Consider the following 27236-nt stretch of genomic DNA (forward strand, 5'->3'; position numbering starts at 1 on the left):
ATCTTACCAGTCACTCTTTGAATTTGAAATGTCAGGTTGGATCTTCCTGATGATGTTTGTTGGGGAAACAGTTCTGATATTGAATCATCTTAACTTCCCCCAGGAGTTTCCCAATCGTCCAGTTAATGGGTTGAATAGAGTACTTTGTCAATAAGCCTGAGGATCACAGTCTGCAGTGTGCACAATAATGGCAAACAGGCTCTGTGTAGGAGAAATGTATCACCAGACTTCTGTTTTCACTTTGTTTTCTGTTGATCTCTTTTCAATGTTATTTTTTCACCATTTTAGTTCAGTCACCAGCCATGTCTATCAACCTGTATTCCTTTTTGTATTATATGGGAAGCTCATGGTAAAACACATATCCATGAGGACTGTTTGCTGTCAGTTCAGAACAGAATATAGATTATCTCAGGTAAGAGTTACGCCACAGAGGAGAAAGCTACAAAAATAGAGAATGTGGTAGGTGTGACTTTTCCAAATTACCACAGATTTGAGAACAGTCTCAGTGGAATTGAGGTTGGCAAATATAATGCCAATTTTCATAGTAATTAGGAATAGAAAAAAAAAGCAAAAAAGAGCAAAAGCTAATTGACTTAACAACTGTCATTGAAAAAAATAATGGAATTTATTTTGAAGGAGGTCTTAACAATGGACATTATTGTGAATATCTAGTCCATGCTCCAAGCATTGTAGTTGTGAAGTAATTGTAGTTTTAAGATTTAGGTTATAAGTGTATAAGAAAATGGGATAAATAGAGCTGAAGTAGATAGAAGTTTATCACACTCAATTTGTTGTGATTATGTAGCTAACCGCTAGAAATGTGGGATTGAGTGGGTTTGCTGAGTTGGGACACTTTGTCTACACTCTTGTCGTAATGAAATTCCAGTTTAGTTATGGAATTTACACCTGACTAATAGTAAAAGCATTCTGTGAACTCTGAAAGGTGATAAAACCCATTTAATTTATTAGCTCAAAGAAGAAATTGAAAGATGGACATTTAACCAAAAATTCCAGTTCAGGGTAGCTCAGGGTAGGCCACATGTTCATGGAGATGGAGGGAGCTGAAGAAGTTCTCCAGTTTCAGTTTATCTGTACACTTGCTGAGAGAGAAATGGCTGCAGTTTGAAGTTGGGATAGTGCCAAAGGAGAGGAAGTGACCAGACAGCACAAATAATTTTGTTAGCTGACTCCAGCCAGTTAGTGCTCAGGAAAATTCCAGGGAATGGTGTTTCCTTGCTGTGAAGAAAATGTTAGGATGGATTGGAACAAGTCAATATGGTTTGCTAAAGAATGTGGCCAGTAGGGTGGATAATGGGGAACCAGTAGATGTAGCATATGTTGACTTCCAAAAAGGCATTTGATAAAATGCCAGAGACAATGTTAATTGACAAGTTAAGAGCACAAGGAATTGGGAGTAATATATGAGATTGAATAGAGACTTGGTAAATAGACACAAAGCAGAGAGTGAGTATAAAGGATTATTTTCAAATTTGTAGGTTGCATTTGGTAGGGTGTCTCGCTATTTAAAAATCTATATTAATAATTCAGACAAAAAGATCAAGTGTAACCTGTTTAGGTTTATTGATGGTGCAAAGTTAGGTTGGAAAGGTAATCTGTGGGGATGACACAGAGGGGTTACAACAAATTAGAGATGGGTTAAGTGAATTGGCAACAAGACAAAGGATGGAATATAGTGTAGGGAAGTATTAAATTAGTCACTTTGAGAGAAAGAAAGCAGAATTCTTTTTGAAAGCTGTGAAACTTGTAAATTTTACTTTCAGAGACTTGGGTGTGCTTATGCAGCAAATGCTGGGATATACAGCGAGCAATTGGGAGTCACAATGATATGTTGGCCTCTGTCAACTCTCCTGCTCTTCTGTTGCAGGGAGTCCAGGAGTAAAGATGTCTTGCTGTACTTGTACCAAATCTGGAATACTGTGCACACTTTTGGCTTCCTTAATACTTACATAGGAGGAGATGTAATGAAGGTTTGTGGCGTTAGTCTCTGGAATGAGAGTGTTGTCCTCTGATGAAAAGATGTGTAAATTGAATCTCTGTTTCCTGAGGTTTAGATGAAAGAGAGGTGATCTCATTGAACTATAAACGTTTCTGAAGGTGCAGACAATGACACATGGTTTCTGGTGGTCATAGAAATTAAAACATGGGACATGCCTCAGGAAAAGTGGCTGATCATTTAGAACTGAGATGAAGAGAATTCTTTCACCCAAAGGTGTGAATCTGTGGAATTGTCTATGTCAGAGTGTTGGTGCATTCTGTTGTTGAATATATTTAAGGCTAGGATAGTCAGATTATTGGTGTCTAAAGGGAAATGGGGAGCATTTGAGGAAGTAAAATGAAACCTGAGATCAGTCATAATTGTATTGAACGCTGAAGCAAGCTGGACAGGCCAAATGGTCGTTTTCTACTCCAGAAATAGGCCATTCAACTGAACTAAATCTATACTGGTATTTAGGCTCACTTGAACGTTCTCCTGTCTTTCTTCATCTATATCGAGCATCTTTACCATCTAGTCCCTCCTTCCTCATACGGTTGTGTAGTTTCAACTTAACTGTGTCGATACTATTCACTTCAATCACTCTCTTTGGCACTCTCGCATTCCCCCACTGTGAATAATGATTGTTCTGTTTTCTAATGTAATGGTTCTGAAATAGTTAACGCATTAAGCTCTACCTGATCTGATAATACAATAAGGACTTTGGTAAGAAAAGACAGAATATCTTAGGGACTCTGTTATTTTAGTTCTTCTCATAGGTTTTGTAATCCTCTCTATTTTACTTCTGTAGCTTGTACCAGATTACTGTCAGGCAGTAGATTACATCTTGTTTCAGACAGGAGCTGCTTCTTATTCAGGGAACCATTGGTGGTTTTTCTCTATTGCTGTAAACTGAGTAAGTCCTTAGATCCAATCAAGGAAAGAGGGTGGCAGCAGCAAATTATCCCAACCTCACATTGGTACCATAGTCCATATGATGACTATGGCCTCTAGTTATGCTCATCCCCACAAGAGGAAACATTCTCCCTCTATCCACTCACCAAAACCTTTCATAATTTATGTCTCTATTAAGTCACCTTCATTTGCTTTTTCAACAGTCCCTCAGCCTTTTTCAGATATAAGCATCCAGACATCTGTGTATTGGATATAATCTTTGTGAATCTTCAAACTCTTGACATTGTCTTTATATCCTTCCTATAATATGATGACCAGACTTGCATACAGTACTCTAAGTCTTCTTTAAGCAAGGTTTGATACAGTGTGAGCATAATTTCTCTATTTTTCAATCCTATCCCTCCAGAAATAAAGCCCAGTGCTTGGTTTGATTTTTTTTTAATTGGCCTTTGTTAAACCATGGCATAAATTTTAGGTTTTTTTAATACACATATTCATGGGATATTCATCCCTAATTGCCCAGACGGCAGTTTGGAGTCAACCACATTGCTGTGGGTTTGGAGTCACATGCAGGTAAGGATGGCAATTTCCTCCCCTAAAGGACATTAGTCCAGCTGAGTTTTTCCAACAATCTATTCATGGTCATCATTAGGCTCTTTAATTCCTGATATTTATCGAATTTAAATCCCACCACCTGATGTGGTGGGTGAGGGTTTGAACCCAGGTCGACATTACCGGGGTCTCTGGATTCATAGTCTAGCAATAATGCCACTAGACCATAGTCGGGGGAGGGGAGATTTGGAAAGTGGTGACGTTGATGTTGATGCCGTGTGGTTGTATGGATCCGAGTTGAAAGGTGAGGCGTTCTTCCTCCAGTTGGCAGGTGGCTTTGATTTGGGGGTGGAGAAGGCTGAGGATTTGCATGGCCTTGGCAGAGTGGGAGGGGGAGTTGAAGTGGTCAGCCACATGGTGGTGGGGTTGTTTGGTGTGTGTAGACCAGCAATATTCCATGAACCGCTCTGCGAGTTGGTGTCCTGTCTCCCTGATGTAGATGTCTTTTTCTCTGTGCAGATATCCATTTTGTCTTCTCCTGGCCCCTTGCATCTCCAGTTTTACTCCTCTATCCCATTTGTTTCTCCAATATCTGTCCCTCGTCATTGTGGTATCCAATATCTATTCCCAGCACAGATTCCACTTCACCTTCTCATCTCTTTTTGCCGTCATTGTACTTAATTGTTTCATGCTTCTTTTTAGTATCCTTAGCCATGTAATTCTTACATTCCTCTTGGCAATTACAGTATGTAGAGGAGGTATTTACATCGTTGCTGTAGTAACATCAGCAAAATAATGACATAATCTGATGATCTGAGGTGATTTTTTTTCTAGTAAATCCAGTTTTAATGAGTGCTGAACAGTACGATCCCTTTGCTGAACAGATTGGCATCCTTTGATATTATCATTCTGTGCCCTGAGGTTCTGCTTGCTATTGAGTTTTCATCTGTTTGCCAGAAGGAGCCAGTGCAGATGGAATGATTTGCTGTTATATTATCAAACTGCTGTAATTTCACAGAAATGACCTGCAGTGAGAAGCATATTTTGAATCTGATGCTCACTCTATCTGTCCTTGGGGACATTGGCACAGTTGACTGCCCATTTTCAGTTTCTCCATGACTCTTCCCTCTTTGTCCTCTCGCTCTCCTGATGCCACAAGTTGGCCGATGGCGAGGTGCAAGCATAACCCAACGCAGCGTTTCGCTGAGTAATCGAGTTTGAGGTGAGGTCCTTATTGTACTACATGGTCTGCATCCCATTAATTACCATTATCTTAGAGCTCTCCTGTGCTGTGAATCTGACTCTGTGATGATCATTTAATTTGATGCATCTTTTAGACCTGTATTTTTGTGCATTGCACCTCAGTTGTTCCGTTTTGTTCACTCTCACCAACCACCTCCGCAAGTTCTCCATTGCTAATCCTCATTTACCAGGAATCCCATCTGTTCGTTATTTAAATCTCTGCAATAAACAGCTGTTACCCTAATACTCATGTCATTACCTTAACCTAAAACTCTTCAATTGAATGTTGCATATCTAGACAGCTTAGCTGAGTGCAGGTCGAAGCTCTCTGTGCTATGTGGGGTATGGCAACTGGTCCACAACTGCTGTATCTATGGAATCTCCGTGAATGTGGAGTGAGTGTGACATACTTGATGATATCAGTGCAGTAAGGTCAGAATAGCAGCAGGAATGGGCCATTTAGCCCCTGGATCTCACTTCACTTTGCAATTAAATTATGGTTGATCATCTTGTTCAAAACCATTTCGTCGAATCAAAGAATCCCTCCAGTGTGGAAAGAGGCCATTCAGCCCATTGAGTCTGCACCAACGCTCCTATGTAGACCTAGCCCCCAATCCTATCCCCCTGACCCTGCATTCACCATGGCTAATCCAACTATCCTGCACATCCCTGGACTTTACGGGGCGATTTACCATGGCCAATCCACCTGACCTGCACATCTTTGGACTGTGGGATGAAATCGGAGCACCCAGAGGAAACCCACACAGACATGGGGAGAACATGCAAACTGCACACCAACAATCTGGAATCAAACCTGAGTCGCTGGAGCTGTGAAACCACAATGTTAACTACTGAGCCATCATTCTGCCCCACACTTTGTCTCACACTATCCCTGTATCCCTTGCTATCGTCAGTATTTAAAAATCTGTCAATCTCTGTTGTGGACCTACTCAATGTCTGAACACCCGCAACCTCTTAAGAATTGAGAATTTCAAAGATTCACCACACTCCAGGTTAAAAAAAACGGTCCTTCTATCTTTGTACTGATCAGCTTACCATTTTATTCTCATTTGGAGTATTGTGCACAGTTTTGGGCCCCATATCTCTGGAATGATGTATTGGTCATGGAGAATCCCTACAGTGTGGAAATAGGCCCTTCAGCCCAACAAGTCCACACTGACCCTCCAAAGAGTAACCCACCTAGACCCATTCCTGAACCTATTACTCTACATTTACCCCTAACTAATGCACCTGACCTACACATCCCTGAACACTATGGGCAATTTAACATGGCCAATTCACCTAACTTGCACATCTTTGGATGGTGGGAGGAAACCCACACAGACACGGGGAGAATGTGCAAACTCCACACAGACAGTCGCCCGAGTCCCTCGCGCTGTGAAGCAGCATTACTAATCACTGAGCCACCGTGCTGCCCCTGAGGTTCATAAGGATGGTCCCAGGAATGAAAAACTTGACATATGAGGAACATTTGAGGACTCTTGGACTATACTTGAGTTTTGAAGGATGAGGGAGATTTAATCGAAACATAGAGAATACTGAATGGTCTGGACAGAGTCGATGTTGAGATGATGTTTCCATTGGTAGGAGAGACTAGAACCTGACAGCACAGACATAGAGTAAAGGGAAGACCTTTTAGAATGGAGATAAGGAGAAAGTCCTACAGCCAGAGAGTGGTGAATCTATGGAATTCATTGCCACAGAAAGCTGTGAAGGCCAGGTCATTGAGAACATTTAAGACTAAGATAGAAAGGTTCTTGAGTATCAAAGGGATCAAGAGTTATAGGGAGGAAGATGGAGAATGTTGGTTTGGAGGGGTATGGGCCGGGTGCAGGCAGGTGGGACTAGATTGGGTTGGGATATCTGGTCGGCATGGACAGGTTGGACCGAAGGGTCTGTTTCCATGCTGTACATCTCTATGACTCTATGAGTAACTTATCAGCCATGATTGAATAGTGGAGCAGCCTCAATGGGCTGAAAGGCCTAATTTCTGCCCCTATGTCTTATGGTCTTATTCTGAGGTATCTCCCAGGGTCCCCTCAGCCAATTAGTCACATTCTTTCTGCATCTACCCTGTCAAACCCTGTAAGAATTTTATATGTTTCAATGAGATCAGCTCTCATTCATTTTAAACTCTCCAGAGAATATAGATCTCCTCATCGGACAATCCCACCATATCTAATGAGTGGACCTCTCATATTAGAGTTGATCTTTCTCTGCACCTTCTTTGAAGCTATAACACTGTATTCTACATTCTGTTCTATTACCCTGATGTACTTATGTAAGGTATGATTTGCCTGATTAGCATGCAAAACAGTACTTTTCACTGTATTTCGGTACAGAAGACCATAAGACATAGGAGCAGAAACTAGGTCATTCAGCCCATCAAGTCTGCTCTGCCATTCAATCATTGCTGATAAGTTTCTCAATCCCATTCTCCCACCTTCTCCCATAACCTTTCATCTCCTTAACAAACAAGAACGTTACCTGTCTCTGTCTTAAATTGCCTTCTGTGGCAATGAATTCCAAAGATTCACTACTCTCTCGCTGAAAACGTTTCGCCTTATCTCCGTTCTAAAGGGTCTTCCCTTTACTCTAAGTCTCGCCTACCAATGGAAATATCTTCCCAACATCCATTTTGTCCAGGCCATTCTGTGTTCTGTATGTTTCAATTAGATCCCCCTCTCATCCCTCTAAACTCCATTGAGAATAGACCCAGTGTCCTCAAACGTTCCTCATGTGTTTGGCCTTTCATTCCTGGAATCATTCTTGTGAACCACCTCCGGACCCGCTCCAGGGCCGATATATCTTTCCCGAGGTATGGAGCCCAAAACTGTTCACAATATTCTAAATGTGGTCTGACTAGAGCCTTATAAAGCCTCAGAAGTACATCCCTGCTTATTTTACTCTAGTCCTCTCAAAATAAATACCAACATTGTCGTTGCCTTCCTAACTACTGACCCCACCTGCAAGTTTACCTTAAGAGAACCCTGGACTAGGACTTTCAAGTCCCATTGCACTCAGATTTATGAATTTTCTCCACATTTAGAAAATACTCAATGCCTCTATCCTTCCTACCAAAGTGCATGACATCACATTTTTCCACTTTGAATTCTATCTGCCACTTCTCAGTCCATTCTCCTAATCTGTCTAAATCCTTTTGCAGCCTCCCTTGATGTGACAATAATAAATTAAATCAAAGCTTTGCAATATTCCCTGTGTAAAAGGTTTATCCTTCTTTAGGTAAAAAGAATGCCATGCTGAAATAAATAATTTGTGGACTGGCATCAGAAAAAAAAATCAATATTTGTCTGATTATTACAAGTTCAAAGGTGGTTCACCAATGTCCTCCAGGTTTGTTGGACAAACTTAGATTGTTTTTCACCAGATCATCAAAGATTGACCTGATAAAAGTATATAAAATTATGAGAGGCATGGATAGGGTGGATAGTGAAATTTTTCAAGTGAAATCCGTGAAAATTTAAAAATGCCAATGTTGGAGAATGAATCATCAGGGCTCTTTGGGAAGGGAACAAAGTGATTTTAATTTTGACAATGAGTATAATATAATTCTAAAAGGCACCACTGAGATCGCGGGAGGGTACGAGAAAATACTGGGAAATTTTTTTTTAACAATCCTTTTAATACCATTTTCTGTGAATGGAAGTTGCAATGGACTCTGCCAAAAGTGATAGTTAATTGTTTAGACAAGAGAGCAGGAAATTTTAAAGGCAAAATTATTATAATTCACAATGATGGAAATTTTGAAGGTATTGAGAAAAATAATGGTGGATGTTAAATTTCCTCTCAAGTACTTCATAGCATCTAATCCTAATAATTCACTAAATGAACCTTCCAAAATGTGGCCATCTTCTGAACCACCCTGCGTGACCTCTGCCCTTACATTTAGCTTCATAGTGCGGAATTAGAGTTGTTCATAGCCCTGACATAATAAAGGTGGTTGCCCCTGTCCTACATCGAATATAGATCAGTACAGAGCGGGAATTATAGTAATTTTGCTTTTAAAATTTTCTGCTCTATTGTCCAAACAATTAACTATCACTTTTGGCAGAGTCCATTATGATTTTCAATCACAGAGAATGGTATTAAAAGGATTGTTTAAAAAAAATGCCATTTCCCAGTATTTTCTCGACCTCCCCCCTCCTCCCACGATTTCAGTGGTGCCTTTTAAAATTATATTATACTCATTGTCAAAATTAAAATCACTTTGTGCCCTTCCCAAAGAGCCCTGATGATTCATTCTCTAACATTGGCATTTTTAAATTTTCAAGGATTTCACATTTGGTCCCTCTAGAACCAGATTTGATTTTGAAGAAACAAAATTCTGATCATAAAAACAAATAATGCTTGAACTACTCTGCAGGTCCTACAGCCTCTCGGGAGATAGAAACAGAGTTAACAGTTCAGGTCCATTACCCAAATTCACAAAGCTTTTGGCAAGGATTAATGGCAAGCAAACCAAGGATTTCCTTGATTCCAAGAGTATTCCTATCTTCTCTTCTGTGTCAAAAATCTTTATGATCTGCAGTAGAACTGGGGACTGATTAGGGGGAGACTTTATCGGAGCACTCATTGCTTAATTGCATTTTGACTGTGAGATTAACACCTCCACCTGCCAAAGCAAAGTATATATTCACTCCTTGCAGCAGGGGTACCCATCTCACAATGGGAAACCTGCGTAGCTCCGTGTTCCAACTGGCAGGCATTTTTGGCTGAGATAATGGTCCAGAACATTCTGAGGTAATCATACTCAACAGTGTTGACAACAAAGTTCTTGGCTTGCTCAGATTTTAAATCACAGCTTCACTTGCAGTTAGGGGAGCATTTTAATTATCATAAAACTACTGCTGGCGGAGAGGAATGCAAACGTATCAAGACCAACAAGTCGGCTGTACCTACACATTAGGTTGCTTTTGTGCATGCTATTGATTATGCAGCAATGTGTACTATTCAATATGTACCTGACAATTATCCATGTGTTCCAGTAAGTAAATCTGTGCGTATGATTCATTGGTATTCCTGTACCAACTGAAGGTCCTTAAGTCTTGCCTTGACACTCTGTGTCAAGTTGAATTCAAGGATTTGTGGACTGGTATCAGAAAAAAAAAACTCTCCATTTGCCAATCTTACCTCTCACATGGGCCATGGCGATCCTCTGGTTAAACCACCGTCAATTGTCTCTCTCTCTCTCTAATGAGAAATTAGCTCTACAATCCAGTAGATTTATGGCAGCTTTATCTTTTTATTAATGGACATTCACCTCTTTGCACCATTGAATGTAAATGCAATTAAGCACATATCTGTGCACACTATTGAATGTACGGTGCATTTTCTATCCACAGGTAGACACCAGCAGAGACTCTGGCTCATGGTGTGGCATTGGCATATTTTATAGCTTGCTGTCAGTCAGAACTGGATTTTGACTTTTATATTTAATATTTAATAATGGCAGTAAAATAGAAGTTCAAAGTTTGTGTAAAGATTTGTAGCCCAGGCGTTGGTTGCCATGTTCATGGGTCTGTTCACCGAGCTGGTAAGTTGATTTGCAGACATTTTGTCATCTGTCTCGGTGACATCTTCAGTGCTTTGGAGCCTCCTGTGAAGTGCTGCTGTACTGTGTCTCCTGGAATTTATTTGGGTCCGCTCCTGCTGCTTCAGGTTGCCGGTGCCGGTTCTTCATTGTAGTGACCAATGTGTTGGGTCGAGGTCTATGTGCTTGTTGATGGAGTTGGTGGATGAGTGCCATTCTTCTAGAAATTCTCTGGCTGTCCTCTGTTTGACTTGTCTTATGATCATTGTGTTGTCTCAGTTGAATTTGTGGTCCTTGTCATCTAAGTGTTTGACTATTAGGGATAGCTGGTCATGGCATTCAGTGGCTAGTTGGTGTTCGTGGATGTGGATTGCTAGTTGTCTGCCTGTTTGCCATATATAGTGTTTTATGCAGTCTTTGCATGGAATCTTATAAATTACATTAGTCTTGCTCATGCTGGGTATAGGGCCATTGTCCTGGTGAGTTGTTGTCTGAGCATGCCTGTCGGTTTAGGGACTGTCATAGATCCCAGTGGTTGGAGAAGGCTTGCTATCAGTTCTGAGATGTTTTTATGTCAAGCTAGCATGGCTAGTGAGTTAGGTCGTCCTTGTCAATGAATCATTAAAAGTTAGTGTGCTGTAGCAGCAAGCAATTAGGAAGGCACATCATTTATGGCCTGTATTGCCGGAAGATTTGAGTACAGCAGTAAAGATGTCTTCCTGCAATTGCATAGACATTTAGTGAGATCTCACATGGAATATTGTGTACAGTTTTGGTCTCCTTATCTAAAGAAAGATGGATTTATCATGAATGGAGGTTCATCGGTCTATATTCTGGGATAGAGAGACTGTCTAATGCGGTAAGATTGAGGAACTTGGATTCCCCAGAGTTTCGAAGAAAGAAAGGTAATCTCATTGAAACTTACAAAGCTCTTAAAGAGCATACATGACAAGGAGCATGTAGGTAAGATGTTTCCCCTGGTTGCTGAGTTTAAAATCAAGGGACAGAATATCAGAATAAGATATCGCTACTCTATCAGAAGGATATAGGAGAGGGTGCAAAGGAAATTCACTAGGATGTGCCTGGGATGAAAAGTCTCAGTTATAAGGGATTGTTTCCTTGCAGAAGAGGAGAGTGAGGGGGGATCTGACTGAGGTGTACAAAATGATGACCTGCACAGACAGAGTAGATTGACAAGGACAACCTGGTCCCTGTGCACCTCCCACCATTTAAGAAACATTCTGTCATTCACTTTACCAGTTAGCTCAGTTGGCTGGCTGGCTGGTTTGCAATTCTGAGTGATGTTGACAGTTTGAATTCAATTCCTGCACCATCTCCTTCTCAACCTCATCCCTTGCCTGAAACATGGTGACTCTCTGGTAAAAACCACCACCAGTTGTCTCTCACTAATTAGAGAGCAGCCCCGCTGTCTAGTAGACTCATGGTGACATAACTTTTATTTTGATTCAAAATTAACTCTGATCAGGTTAACATCTCTCATGGATTTGACCACTATCCTTTATCTCCTGAAGAGATGAAAGAAAATTCCCAAAAATCAATGGAAAATCACAATTCATTGGATGTTTCACAAGTGTAAGTAGAAGCCATTGACTTTGGTAATCTTCCTCCAAGTACTAAATGCATTCACTGTTAAAAACCATTGAAGTGTGAAAAGTCACTATAGATGATGGGAGAAGGACTCAGACAGTAATTAAAATTATCCTTATTTGGAGGATGGTTTAGCATTTTCTCTGGGTCACATTGTAATGTGGTCATATTTACTTCCTTGAAGAAACAGAACAAGGAGCAGTAAACTGCGATTAGCAAACAGTCTGCTTTTTTTTTCCCAGAGGCAGACTTCTTTCCATCAGAGAAAGAAAGGAGTTTAGCTGAAAGCTGTTGGACTGCTGAAGTCTCTGGGGCATGAATATGTATGAGTGGGATGTAGTTTCAGTAGTTATATCGAGAACAATAAACTCACCTTATATCAATTTGTAACCAAAAAAAAAAGCTTGCTGTTAGGTTAGTTAAACTCCAAAGGTAGCAAATGCATCCAGATTCAAATATATTGATCATAGTCAACTGGGAGGAAAGGCCTTAAAACTGCCTTTGCCATATATAAAGTGGGTACTCTCTTATGAAGGCTGCACATGGCCTGTATTTTGATCGAGAAGTTTTCTGTTCATTCATGGGCTCTTAACTTTATTGGGAATGAAGAACAGCATTGTGGTATTTTTCCAGATGACCACTGCTGGCACATTGAGGATATTTGTCACCTCTCCCAGTGTGTGGTAACTGCTCAGCGTGGTTTGAGTTGGTTCACTGCCACCTCTATTGTTTTTGCTTTTCTTTGGATCTATCTATACACCATCATAACAACTCTATGAAGAGAAACCTTTCTTAGATAACAAGAAGATTTATTGCATGTTGCAATAAGTACACCTACATTTCACTGGGTGAAAATTCTAGGAGCTGGTGCAGGTGCCTCTACTCCCTCTGAAAACTACAATAGAACTCATTGTTTCCATCCACTACATGTGTAACGTCAGCATGGGAGCAGTCAATATAACATTAACATTAACACCATCATGATCATTACCTTGTGCATCAAGTGTGTTTTGTAAGGGGCCTTGCTGGAATTGTACACTAACTGACGCTGAATAGGTCACACTGTTTGGAGTTACATTTGGAGGCTTTTCTATCACTTCTGGACTAGATTATTTCAGACCTTGTATCTTAAAATATTGTAATCTATTCGTTCCAACCTCCCTCACTTTGAAGAGTCTCTATCCTTACATTGAGATCTAGATAAACAATCAATTATGTGCCCAGGAATTGAAATACAGCTTTGTGTAGAAAATGCATTTGTGTAGAAAAGGCTGTGACTCCAGCTCTCTAATGCAATAAAACAATCTAAGATCTACAATATTAATAAATTCATATGACTCAATAAGTGAGTCATATAAATGGTTTTGTATTCATGTAGCATTATTTAGTCTTCCCAGCCCATAACTAGTCCTTGTTCTGCATATGAACCTCCTCCTACTCTATCTGATTCTGTCTGCTTCTCCTTCTATTTCCTTCTCCCGCATAAATTTATCCAGTTTTCCCATTGATGCTATCCACTTCCGCTACTTCATGTGGTTGGAAACTTCCCACATTCCACATTCCAACCATCTTTTAAGGACCTGAGTTTCACCCGTTATTGAATTTATTCTTGACTATCTATTGTATGACCCCTAGACTTGAACACTTCCCCCTTCCCCTGCTGTTACCATACCAACACTGTTAATAATTTTAAGGGCTTCTATTAGGCCACCACCAACCATTTTCTAGGGCAGAGTCTGGACTTGAAATGCTTCTAAACTGATATTCCAGCTAACTGTTGTGCTGAATAAAATAGTAAAGATTATCATACTCTAAATAAAGCTCAACATATTTTTAAATGATGTACATGGTGATCTTCTATTTGCATGCCCATTGGATGGTGCACAGTGAACTTTTCTAAACTTTCTCTACCCTTCCCAGGCAAGAAGCCCCTCTTACTATGTTATGTTTACTGTTAGAGGGTAAGAAAATTGTAATGTGTACTTGCCCCATTTTGAGGCACAGTTTAAGTATATTCACTGTGTCAAGGGACAGATTAAGTGGTATTCCCTATGTTGAGGTACAGAATGTGTGGTTTTATTATGTTAGAGTACAAGGTACAGAGTATATGTTAGAGTACAGAACTTGTATATTCACTACTGTGGGAGCAAACAATGCAAGTGATGGCCCGATTTTATTTATATATATGCTCCAATGTTGCAGATTGTGCCATCTGGGAGGATTCAATCTGAATCTCTAAGCACACATGTGATGTGAGTGAGATTGCTAGTTAACTTAATTAAAAATGTCCCTTTAGTTCGGACTTTGATTCATGAATATTTGATGGGTTGATACTTCAAAGGAAAAGAAGAGAAGCCAGGCTGCTGCTCATTAAAGACACATTAAAGAGAGCCTGGTGGTACTGAGGCTCGAGCACTTTGAATTCTAGAGACACCATACTTAATTCTCTGCTTTGTCATCCCCCTAGGTCTCCATCGCTGTTGGACTTGCCGCGTTTGCCTGTGTCCTCCTGCTCGTCTTGTTCATAATGATAAACAAATATGGACGTCGTTCCAAATTTGGAATGAAGGGTGAGTAATGGCATGGAAGTGCCCACCTAGACCACTCCCCTGATTTTATTTGACTGTGTGATTGGGTGGGGGTGGGGAGGGGTGTTAGTAGTGAAGGGAAGGAGCAAAGGAGGTATAGCAACTTTATCATTGCTTATCAGCGGATGTGTGAACTGTTGGGATTGATGACATTTTCTCTGATTAGAACTTTCTCTGTTGATCTGTTGATCAGAGGATATATTGGGATTGATGGCAATTGCTGTGATTAGAACTTTTTCTGTTGATCTGTTGATCAGAGGATGAATGAACTGTTGCAATTGATAGACAATTGTTTGATCAGAAATGTCTGTTGATTTGTTGACCTCCAAAAGGTTGTTGAATACATTCAATGAATAGCCAGAATTGGTGAAGCAATGTGGACACTTCCTTCAGGTTGTGCCTGAATCGGGATTAAGACAAAGCTGTCCATATGGAGATCTGTCACCCAGCACAAAATCACTCTTTAATGAATGAGTAGAAGCTGGGTCCATTGGAATCGATCAGGAGTGGGTTCATCCTTTTGTTATTTGGATTGGTCGTGTATCTGGAATAGATTGGTTTTATTTTCCTACTGCTATTGCAGTTTATCCATTTATATCCATAAGACCACCATTAATTAAAAGATGAGAGATTATTAAAGGAGCAGTCTGGAATTGTTCCTGGCACAGCAGTGTCTTTGCATATTTTAATGGAAAATGAGCCACTGGTAATTCTTTCCACACTTCAGTGATTGTTCAGTAACTTTGTATTTCTACCAAATTCTCATGTTAGAAGAATATAATGATTGAACTCTATCATTAACTAGAACATGCTTTTGCAGCAAGATTCCATGCTGGAATTATGGGTTTGCTTAACTTGCCCTTTGACGTAAACCAAGCGAAGTATGTATTGAATCATTTGTGCGAAAGCAGTATTTTTGATGTTTTTTTTAAGTCTTCAATCTGTAATAAGGTGAGCATATCCATGTTTCAAAATATATCACTGTTGGCCCTGATTAACTAGTTGTCAAATGGACATTGAGATAACCGTTCAATTGATTTGATGCTGGTTGGTCACTCAAGCTGCTGTCAGTTGGCCAGTTGAATTGTTCCTGTTGACCAGTTGAATTGTTCCCATTGACCAGTTGAGTTGTTCCTGTTGACCAGTTGAATTGCTCCCATTGACCAGTTGCGTTGTTCCCATTGTCCAGTTGAGCTGTTACTGTTGACCAGTTGAGTTATCCCTGTTGACCAGTCGAATTCTTCCCATTGACCAGTTGAGTTGTCCCTTTTGACCAGTTGAGTTGTTCCCATTGACCAGTTGAGTTGTTTCCATTGACCTGTTGAGTTATCCCTTTTGACTAGTTGAGTTGTTTCTGTTGACCAGATGAGTTGCTCCATTGACCAGCTGAGTTGTTCCTGTTGACCAGTTGAGTTGTTTCCTTTGACCAGTTGAGCAGCCAATGTTGCTGATGTATTAGAATTAGCAACCTCAGGTCACACATTAATAAAATCCCAAAATCAGTCTCCACAAATTAAATGACATTATTAACTAATCAGTTCGATGAAACAATAGTTTGATTTGCTTACAGCTGCACATTTCTTGGTTCAGCCTCCATCAATATTTTGCTTTGGGCATTTTACCTGCCCCACTAAACATCAGGCTTGGCCTTACCTTCAGTTCACAGTGAGTGTTTCAGCTTTTCTCCATACTTCACTGTACTTTGGCATTGATTCTGCAGCCTCCAGCTAATGCACTTGTTTTAGAAATTCAGCAATTCTCTTTCCTCCAGTCTCTGCTCCATCACTCTGCCAGCAGCCTGCATCCATTCTCCTCTGCCTCAATTACCACCTCAGTATTTGACTCAAGGAGCCTCTGTTCTTCCATTTTTTAACCATGCTTTCCTCACAACAAGTCATTCTGGCAGTGCAAACTCTTCCCTCGCTCACCTCCCCCCCCGAGATATGTTCCTAATCAACCCATTCAGATATATTAATACAAATTTCTGGAGCAGGTGGGACTTCAACCTGGCTCTCCTGGCTGAGAAATAGGGATATATCCCTACATCACACGAGACCCCAACTTGCCCTGTGGTTTCCCTACATTGAGCATCATAATAGGGGATTAACTAATGAGCTTGTGACCAATTAATTACCTAGCACTGCCTTTGATCTGAGTGTTGAAGAAAAAGTAATAAAGGGCCTCAACCAGTATATATATATGAGGCAGTTTCTTTTATGTAAACTGAAAGGCACATGAATAAACTTTGTACTTCATTATGTTAACACCTGAAAATTTTCAAATTTTCTCTCCTTTTTCTCTGTAAATTACTAAGGCTACTTTGTGCATCATTGGACCTGGTAATAATGTCTACCTCTGATTCCATGGTTAATGGGTGATGAATATGTCAATGATGATGTAAATGATCCTGGTTTGACAAATCAGCAGAATAGAGAGATGTGATGGAGACTTGTAGAGGTGCGGAAGAGAAACACTGCCCTCAAAATCTGCATTCATTGTGTTCTTTAAGTGTTTACAGGACTTGCTGAGAGAGGGAAAATCATAAATCTAAGGACAAATGAGAGATGCATGCAACTCGGAGAAAAGGTAGTCTATCAGGATAATGCAATCTCTAACTGTTGTACATACACCCAATGCCCAGCAGAACCCAGAGTTGGAAGAATGCATGAAGGGACAACTGTGCAGCTTAAGTCCATGGAGAGTCACAATCCAAGGATACAACTGCAGCAGCATGGTGGGCGGCATGGTGGCTTAGTGATTACCACTGATGCCTCATAGTGCCAGGGACCCAGGTTTGACTCTAACTTTGGGTGACTGTCTATTTGGAGTTTGCACATTCTCCCTGTGTCTGCATGGGTTTCCTCCGGGTGCTCCGGTTTCCTCCCACAGTCCAAAAATGTGCAGATTAGGTGGATTGGCCATGCTAAATTGCCCATAGTGTTAGGTGCATTAGTCAGAGTGAAATTGGTCTGGGTCAGTTACTCTTTGAGGGTCAGTGTGGACTTGTTGGGCCAAAGGGACTGTTTCCACACTGTGGGGAATCTAATCTAAAGATTCAAGTCCAAGAGATGGTCACAGCCATGTTCTATCAAAGCAGTCTCCATTCCTACTGATTTGTTTTGAGCATGTTGCATTATTTATTGAATATTTATATGTGCAAAAGAGATGGCATGTGTTTAACTTCGACATGAGACAAGTAGATCTTAATGTTTCTTTGGATCATGTAAATTTTTATGTTCTTATACTATTAAAAAATAGCAGTAAATGTTGCCTGAAAAGCTAATTCCTAATTGGCTGGCATGGCTATTGGCTCATGATTACTTAATAGATTAAATATTAATTTCCTGTTATGTGCTATAATCTTTCAGTTATCTCATACCTTTCAAATTTCTGTAGCCTCCTCCAGCCAAGCAATTGCTACACCTCACATCCTCTCAGTTCTCTTCATCCAACCTCTTGCACACTTGCACTTGATTTTAAGTGTGTGGGTAAAGTAAAGGAATCTGTGCTCCAGACACTCCAGGCATAAAGGAAAATAGGAACACTGTCACATGTAGTGGCTCATTGATCCAAGATTGACAGAACTGAGTTTCTACAACTTGCTTCACAAATTATTGTTGCGCACGACCCTACCCACTGTAAGGCAAACTTCAAGAAATAATTGTTAGCCCCTGAAGGGAAAGCTTCATGAATGTGCATTACTTTAATCACAGGAATGAATAAATGTCTGCCATAGACCTTCCTTTCAGCGTTACTGAAATAAGGTGACGTACTGATATTATGCCGGATTTAAGTCCTCTTACAGCTCCCAATATCACATTTGACATTTAAGCTGCGCTCACACTTGACTATGAATAATATAAGGATAGTTGAATGGTTGATATAATGGGCCATGCTAATTGACAATGTTTGACTACTGATATTTGGATTTAATTGCCATCATTGAATCAAAGTGCATCTTGTCTTATCTGTAATGTGATGGTTTGTTACTCTTCTGCCTCCTCAATGATAATCTTCAAACATGAATATGACTTATTGGAGAGATGTGATGGTGCAGTAACACAGTAATGACTTAAAATTCAGCTTGTCCCATGCATAAAACTTGAAAAACCAACACACAAGTCTTCAGAAGTAACATATTTCATGTATACTCAACTCGGAATAAGGAACTAAGTGCGGGAATAGTGGGGGTGTTGGGATTTCCAGCAGAAAAGAAAATATTTATTTTCCCGATAGACCAACAAATGTGATGCCTACCAGTTTAATGGCATGACTGGTGGAGTAGGTAGAGATGGTTAGCTACTCCAAATGACACAGTGACAGAGGTAAGCCTGGGAATACTGCCTGTGGAAAAACATCAACCCTTGTAAATACAGTCTGAAACATGTGTTATACGGTTTTGATCAAGTAGTTTTGAAATAATAGAAATACATTGCCACAAATGTCTGTTTGGGTTCAAACGAGCCGGTTGTGAAAAGAGATTGAATGTTTGTGCTGAATGTGGAACAAGCTCTGAGCAGAAGGGTGGAACTGAAATCTTTCACGCTTGTTTCATAAAATAACAAAATTGTTCCTTCAGATTTGATTGTACAGAGTTGCTAACATGGTTGTGAACCTCTCCCAACTGATTTGATCAGTGTAAACACTGACTTTGTGAATCACAGACTAAATTGTTCCAAGAGTAAGGCACATCCACTGTCTGCTGGGTCTGGGTCAATGCAATGTACCCACTCTCTGCTGGGGCTGGGGCTGGGGCTGGGCTGGATCAGTGCAGTGTACCCACTCTCTGCTGGGTCTGGGTCAGTGCTGTGTATTCACTGTCTGCTGGGGCTGGGGCTGGGGCTGGGCTGGGTCAGTGCAGTGTACCCATTCTCTGCTGGGTCTGGGTCAGTGCTGTGTATTCACTGTCTGCTGGGGCTGGGGCTGGGGCTGGGCTGGGTCAGTGCAGTGTACCCACTCTCTGCTGGGGCTGGGTCTGGGCAGGGTCAGTGCAGTGTACCCTCTCTCTGCTGGGTCTGGGTCAGTGCAGTGTACCCACTGTCTGCTGGGGCTGGGGCTGGGTCAGTGCAGTGTACCCACTCTCTGCTGAGGCTGGGTCTAGGTTAGTGCTGTGTACCCACTCTCTGCTGGGGCTGGGTCGGTGCAGTGTACCCACTCTCAGATGGGGCTGGGGCTGGGGCTGGGGCTGGGTCAGTGCTGTGTACCCACTCTGCTGGGACTGGGGCTGGGGCTTGGTCAGTGCAGTGTACCCACTCTCTGCTGGGGTTGGGTCAGTGCAGTGTCCCACTGTCTGCTGGGGATAGGTCAGTGCTGTGTACCCACTGTCTGCTGGGGCTGGGGCTGGGTCGGTGCTGTATACCAACTCTCTGCTGGGTCTGGGTCAGTGCTTAGATTAGAAAAAGCACAGCAGTTCAGGCAGCATCCGAGGAGCAGGAAAATCAACATTTTGGGCAAAAGCCCTTCATCAGGAATACAGGTAGAGTGCCTGAAGAGTGGAGAGATAAATGAGAGGAGGGTGGGGATGGGGAGAAAATAGCATAGAGTACAATAGGTGAGTGGGGGGAGGGGTGAAGGTGATAGGTCAGGGAAGAGGGTGGAGTGGATAGGTGGACAGCTTCCAACCTTATAGTCCGGGAGCCCTGCACTGCCCGGTTCTACCTCCTTCGCAAGATCCACAAGCCTGACCACCCTGGCCGACCCATTGTCTCAGCATGCTCCTGCCCCACTGAACTCATTTCTACCTACCTCGACACTGTCCTATCCCCCTCTAGTCCAGGAAAACCCCATATACGTTCGAGACACCACCCATGCCCTCCACCTCCTCCAAGACTTCCATTTCCCCGGCCCCTAATGCCTCATCTTCACCATGGATATCCAATCCCTCTACACCTCCATCCGCCATGACCAGGGCCTCCAAGCCCTCCGTTTCTTCCTCTCCCAACGTCCCCAACAGTACCCTTCCACCAACACTCTCATTCATTTGGCCGAACTGGTCCTCACCTTTAACAATTTCTCCTTTGAATCCTCCCACTTCCTCCAGACCAAAGGGGTAGCCATGGGCACACGTATGGGCCCCAGCTATGCCTGTCTCTTTGCTGGCTACATAGAACAGTCCATCTTCCGTAGTTACACCGGCACCACTCCCCACCTCTTCCTCCACTACCTTGATGACTGCATTGGCGCCACCTCGTGCTCCCACGAGGAGGTTGAGCAATTTATCAACTTCACCAATACATTCCACCCTGACCTTAAATTTACCTGGACCATCTCTGACACCTCTCTCCCCTTCCTGGACCTCTCCATCTCCATTAATGACGACCGACTTGACACCAACATTTTTTACAAACCCACTGACTTCCACAGCTACCTGGATTACACCTCTTCCCGCCCTACCTCCTGCAAAAATGCCATCCCGTATTCCCAATTCCTCCGCCTCAGCCATATCTGCTCCCAGGAGGTCCAGTTGCACAACAGAACACACCAGATGACCTCCTTCTTGATAGACCGCAGTTTACCTTCCCACGTGGTTAAAGATGCCCTCCAATGCATCTCGTCCACATCCCGCATCTCCGCCCTTAGACCCACCCCTCCAACCGTAACAAGGACAGAACGCCCCTTGTGCTCACCTTCCACCCTACCAACCTTCACATAAACCAAATCATCCTCCGACATTTCTGCCACCTCCAAAAAGACCCCACCACCAGGGATATATTTCCCTCCCCACCCCTTTTCGCCTTCCGCAAAGACCGTTCCCTCCGTGACTACCTGGTCAGGTCCACGCCCTCCTTCAACCCACCCTCCCATCCTGGCACCTTCCCCTGCCACCGCAGGAATTGCAAAACCTGCGCCCACACCACTTCCCTCACCTCCATCCAAGGCCCTAAAGGAGCCTTCCACATCCATCAAAGTTTTACCTGCACATCCACCAATATCATTTATTGTATCCGTTGCTCCTGATGCGGTCTCCTCTACATTGGGGGGATTGGACGCCTCCTAGCAGAGCGCTTTAGGGAACATCTCCGGGACACCCACACCAATCAACCCCATCGCCCCATGGCCTAACATTTCAACTCCCCCTCCCACTCTGCCGAGGACATGGAGGTCCTGGGCCTCCTTCACCGCCGCTCCCTCACCACCCGACGCCTGGAGGAAGAGTGCCTCATTTTCCGCCTCGGAATACTTCAACCCCAGGGCATCAATGTGGACTTCATCAGTTTCCTCATTTCCCCTTCCCCCAACTCACCCCAGCTCCAAACTTCCAGCTCAGCACTGTCCTCAAGACTTGTCTTACCTGCCTATCTTCCTTTCCACCTATCCACTCCACCCTCCTCCCTGACCTATCACCTTCATCCCCACCCCCACTCACCTATTGTACTCTATGCTACTTTCTCCCACCCCCACCCTCCTCTCATTTATCTCTCCACCCTTCAGGCTCTCTGCCTGTATTCCTGATGAAGGGCTTTTGCCCGAAACGTTGATTTTCCTGCTCCTCGGATGCTGCCTGAACTGCCGTGCTTTTCCAGCACCACTCTAATCTAAACTCTGGTTTCCAGCATCTGCAGTCATTGTTTTTACCTATCTGGGTCTGCGCTGTATACCCATTCTCTGCTGGGGCTGGGGCTGGGACTGGAGCTGGGGCTGGGGCTGGGGCTGGGGCTAGGTCAGTGCAGTGTACCTACTCTCTACTGGGACTGGGGCTGGGTCAGTGCTCTGTACGCATTCTCTGCTGGGCTGGGTCAGTCTGTGTACCAACGTCTGCTGCGGCTGGGTCAGTGTTGTGCACCCACTGTCTGCTGGGGCTGGGTCAGAGCTGTGTACCCACTCACTGCTGTAAACCCACTCTCTGCTGGGCCTGGGTCAGTGCTGTATACCCACTCTCTGCTGGGCCTGTGTCAGTGCTGTATATCCACTGTCTGCTGGGCCTGGGTCAGTGCTGTATACCCACTCTCTGCTGGGCCTGGGTCAGTGCTGTATACCCATTCTCTGCTGGGCCTGGGTCAGTGCTGGTAACATTCATTGAGTATAGTTGCCTCATCTTTGCTCAATTATCTTTGCAATGCTGTGTCAGTGATGCGAGTTATTCATTTCTTTCTCGACAGCCTTGTTAATTCAGAATGAGCCACTTATTTACATCAAAGGAGGATATGATATGAAACAGTGTCACCCTTGGTAAATAGATAGTCAGAATAATGGCAGATCTTTCAAAAAAACATCCATGAAATTCAGATAAGTGTCATTTAGATATACAGTTTCTCACATTACAGCTTCAACTGCTAGTCGACTCAGCTATGAGTTAGGGCTCTGGTATTTAGATACTTTGCGTCTTGTTTTATGGTGGAGGCACATAGAGTCATACAGTCATAGAGACACAGAGATGTACAGCACGGAAACAGGCCATTCAGTCCAACCCGTCCATGCCGACCAGATATCCCAACCCAATCTAGTCCCACCTGCCAGCACCCGGCCCATATCCCTCCAAACCCTTCCTATTCGGTACATCTTAATTTTGAAAACAACTTTATCTGTGTTATACATCCCTTTTTAAAGGGGATTGGACAGTAATGATATCTGGTTCCTCATTGCCACTTTTTTACATGGTTACCATGGGGCCAACCGACACTTAAATTAACATTGGGGCCATGATTTCAGAAAAATGATCTGGCTGGAATTGGGGATCTTTCTGATGGGCAGCAAAAGGGACATGGTTTTTTAAAAAAATTTCTTTGGAATATTGCAGGGAGGAATGTCTCAGCTGCTACTTTGCTGTGCTGTATACTGGCCATTGTGCCTGTTATTGTGGCCCATTCCATCCTGATTTCATGATTTCCTCTTGGTCAACAGTGGGTTGTATATGCTGCAGAATAATCGACCACCAGCTAATGGTTGGGATAGAGTGCTCGCAATCCTCCTTTCTCATCTGGAAATGATAAACTTTAACAAGTTAAACTGCCCCTGGTAAGGCACTGCAACAAAAACATATCCATACGGTTAATGGATATCTACAGAAATAGAATGGATACTTAACAAATTAAAATAACATTGTCCTTGGTGGTGATCAATGTTCCTTTTCAAAGTACCATGGCAGATTGTAGTATTTCAATTCAAGAATAAGCTGGAATTAAGAGTCTAATGATGACCATGAATCCATTGTCGATTGTCAGGAAAAACCCATCTGGTTCACTAACATCCTTTAGGTCTGGAATACATGTGGTTGACTCTCCCTGGGATGAGCAACAAATGCTAGACTAGCTAAAGCTGCCCTCATCCCGTGAATGAATAAAAATATCTTTCTAGCACTAGTTTCCTTACTGATTAAAATTCTGTCTGTCTCAGCCTTCACAAAGCCTCGATCCAGCCTGAACATATCTCTGCTGTAAACATTTCCACAGATTCACAGCCTTCTCAGAGAAAAGAAGTCCTCCCTTTTGTAGTGATTGTCACAGGGTCAGCCAGGTGATCCTCATAGAATATGAGTTCCCTGATTGAGGCTGTTAATCTGGTCTAGTCAGGGAGTCCTGGCTGACAGATATAAACAGGAGAGTCAGAGGTTCTGTTCACTCTGAGACTCTGAGGGAGCTGGACCATTGGCAAGTACTATGCACATGTAAATAAAGGGTGATTTGGTGACAGGATGTCAGCCTCTGTGGAGTTATTTCACTCATCTCTGTCCTAAATGGGCAACCACCCCTTACTCTGAGAAAATGTCTTCTGATTCTAGACATTCCAACAAGGGGAAGTAACCCCTCTGCATCTGCCAAGTCAAATCTCTTAAGAATTTTGTATGTTTTACTAAGATTTCCTCTTGTTCTTCCATACTCTAATGACTACCAGCCTCAGCATACTCGCACGTTAATACCCAGGATCAAACTGTATAAACTCCTCTAAACTGCTAGCATATCCTTCTAAATGCACAGTTATAAAATTAGCACAAGATTAAATAATACATTAGTTTATACTGTTTTTGAGTTTGTTTGTGTGAGCATTGGCTCACCTATTCAGTGATTTTTTTTAGTTTGAATTTGAGAGATACGATGAACACAGAATTTCACGTGATAGACATTACTGATTGACACAGAGCTAAACAATTTTTAAAACTCCTTATATCTGATTTTGATTTGCTTTCAATTAAAAAAATGAATAACAATAACTTGGCAGGGCAATCTGACAGCAGTAAGAAATTGGAGGTTGAATGGGCTGGAAAATGGCTGATTGAAGTGATTTTTGTGAACAGACATTATAAATCCCAGGCATCCTTTCCCAGCCTGGACTGTCTCTTTTAGACTACTCTCAGGGTGTGACGGGGTATGGTGTTTTGACTTTGAGAACTCAGACTCAAAAGATCTCTGGTTCCAATCACTTCAGTCCTACACTAATGAGGCTGCCCTTGGATTCTTCTTCCTAAAATCTCACTGTTTTCCCTTTGCTTTGCCAATGCCATCAACTCAGTTCCACAGGTCATTGCACAGCTTCAGCATCTCTCTCAGGAGCCTGTTCTTCCTATTGGAAGCTGATTGTAAATGCAGGGACATATTCATCTCTGGGTGGCAGCACAGTTGACTCCCAAACTAATGTTCCCAACATTTCAGGAGCTGATTTTTAATTTTTGTTTTTACTGACCTCATCCAGAAGACATTGTGTCCAAATCTAATGGCCTTGCTATGACTTCAGCGCTGCAAGTATCCCGTTGGAAGTGCGGTAAATATTTTTGGCCTTTATCTGCTTACTATGTTATGGGCGGCACGGTGGCCCAGTGGTTAGCACTGCTGCCTCACAGCGCCTGTAGACCCGGGTTCAATTCCCGACTCAGGCGACTGACTGTGTGGAGTTTGCACATTCTCCCCGTGTCTGCGTGGGTTTCCTCCGGGTGCTCAGGTTTCCTCCCACAGTCCAAAGATGTGCGGGTCAGGTGAATTGGCCATGCTAAACTGCCCGTAGTGTTAGGTTAAAGGGGTAAAGGTAGGGGTATGGGTGGGTTGCGCTTCGGCGGGTCGATGTGGACTTGTTGGGCCGAAGGGCCTGTTTCCACACTGTAAGTAATCTAATGTAAGTAATCTAATCTAATGTCATTTTCTATACAAGCAGAGCTGCTTTCGACTGTCAGGGTGGTCGATATGGGCATATCTTGTACTCCACTGAAAATTCACTCTAGGTGGGCATAAATCTGCCACCATCATACATAAAAAATGTGGTGTGTACTATAACAAATGTATGATAAGAAAACGTTCTTCATAGGATGCTGTCAGGGTTCTGAAGTGATGTACTTTAAAACATTGTTATGTGTGACAACCTTTGATCATTTAACAAGATGGGAAACAATGCAGAACGTGATTATTGCTCCAAGCCAGCAAGCTCACCTTCCCAGCTGCTGGCAGGAGGCACGGAAATGAATGGTGATTGAGAAGGAAAATTGCAGGTTTATTACAGCACAGGGCTGACATTGAAATATAAATGCTCAAGGTGTTTTTCATTTAAGTAATGCACTTGAAAATCGTTTGTACACAATTTAAATGTTACCTGGCACTGGGACAGCCACCTAAAAGTTACGTGTAACACAATGATAATCAGTCAACCGTGACTTCAGAGCATAGACCAAACTATTTTGTTTGACGGTGTGACGTGGCACCATTCCAATTGCAGCAGATGCCAGCTGCTCGGGAGTATGGGATGGGGGTGTAGGGGGAGCCACGCGCTTTCTCTCTCTCTCTCTCTCTCATTTGAGGGTCGCCACCAAATTTTGCTCTCCTTTACAAATTGGTTGTGCAGTTGCTGTTTTACAAGGTAATTCTGATCCAGAAGCCTGTCTCAAATCCAATCCCCATTCATTTGCATTTCAAAGTCCAGCCAATGCCCACTATCTCCATTTGTTAGGTATTCCTGGAGAAATATTCTGCGAGTCAGTGAGTCAGGTTGGGGAAGGAGGCGAACCTGACTCACTGACTCAGGTGACAATCTATTGTCAGCTTTACATTCTGTGTATCAGGTCATTGTGTAGAATTTAAAAACTGGCTTTTTTTTTCATATTCTATATTGTTTCAAGGGATGCCTTTTAAATGCTTAACTGTACCCATATTCCTGTGACTACCTGATCAAGTCCACACCCCCAACAAACCACAACTCCCGTCCTGGCATCCTCCCCTGCCACCGCAGGAATTGCAAAACCTGTGCCCACACCTCCCCTCTCACCTCTATCCAAGGCCCTAAAGGAGCCTTCCACATCCATCAAAGTTTCACCCGCACATCCACCAATGTCATTTATTGTATCTGTGGCTCCCGATGTGGTCTCCTCTACATTGGGGAGACTGGACGCTTCCTCGCAGAGAGCTTCAGGGAACATCTCCGGGACACCCACACTAATCAACCCCACCGCCCCATGGCCCAACATTTCAACTCCCCCTCTCACTCTACCAAGGACATGCATGTCCTGGGCCTCCTCCACTGCCGCTCCCTCACCACCTGACACCTGGAGGAAGGACGCTTCATTTTCTGCCTCAGAACACTTCAACCCCAGAGCATCAATGTGGACTTCACCAGTTTCCTCATTTCCCCTCCCCCTACCTTACCTCAGTTCCAACCTTCCAGCTCAGCACTGTCCTCATGACCTGTCCTACTTGCCAATCTCCCTTCCCACCTATCTGCTCCACCCTCCTCTCTGACCTATCACCTCCATCCCCACCCCCATCTACCTATTGTACTCTTTGCTACCTTGTCCCCAGCTCCCCCCAATCCCCCATTTATCTTTCCACCCTGCAGGCAATCTGCCTCTATT

At 42.8% G+C, this 27236-nt stretch overlaps 1 protein-coding gene across 2 annotated transcripts in view; it reads left to right on the top strand.

Annotated features, from left to right (window-relative positions):
- LOC122540954 (NT-3 growth factor receptor-like) overlaps positions 1 to 27236 on the top strand; it is a 767468-nt gene that overhangs the window by 439032 nt on the left and 301200 nt on the right. For both annotated transcript variants that reach the window (XM_043677305.2, XM_087981472.1), the window contains one exon: positions 14350 to 14452. In XM_043677305.2, the coding sequence (XP_043533240.1) occupies positions 14350 to 14452 (103 nt within the window). The remainder of the gene's footprint in view (positions 1 to 14349; positions 14453 to 27236) is intronic.

Source organism: Chiloscyllium plagiosum, unplaced genomic scaffold (genome assembly GCF_037043375.1).
Source record: "Chiloscyllium plagiosum isolate Xiang-an unplaced genomic scaffold, Cpla_swu_hap1 HiC_scaffold_39, whole genome shotgun sequence".
In the NCBI taxonomy this organism is placed as follows: Eukaryota; Metazoa; Chordata; class Chondrichthyes; order Orectolobiformes; family Hemiscylliidae; genus Chiloscyllium; species Chiloscyllium plagiosum.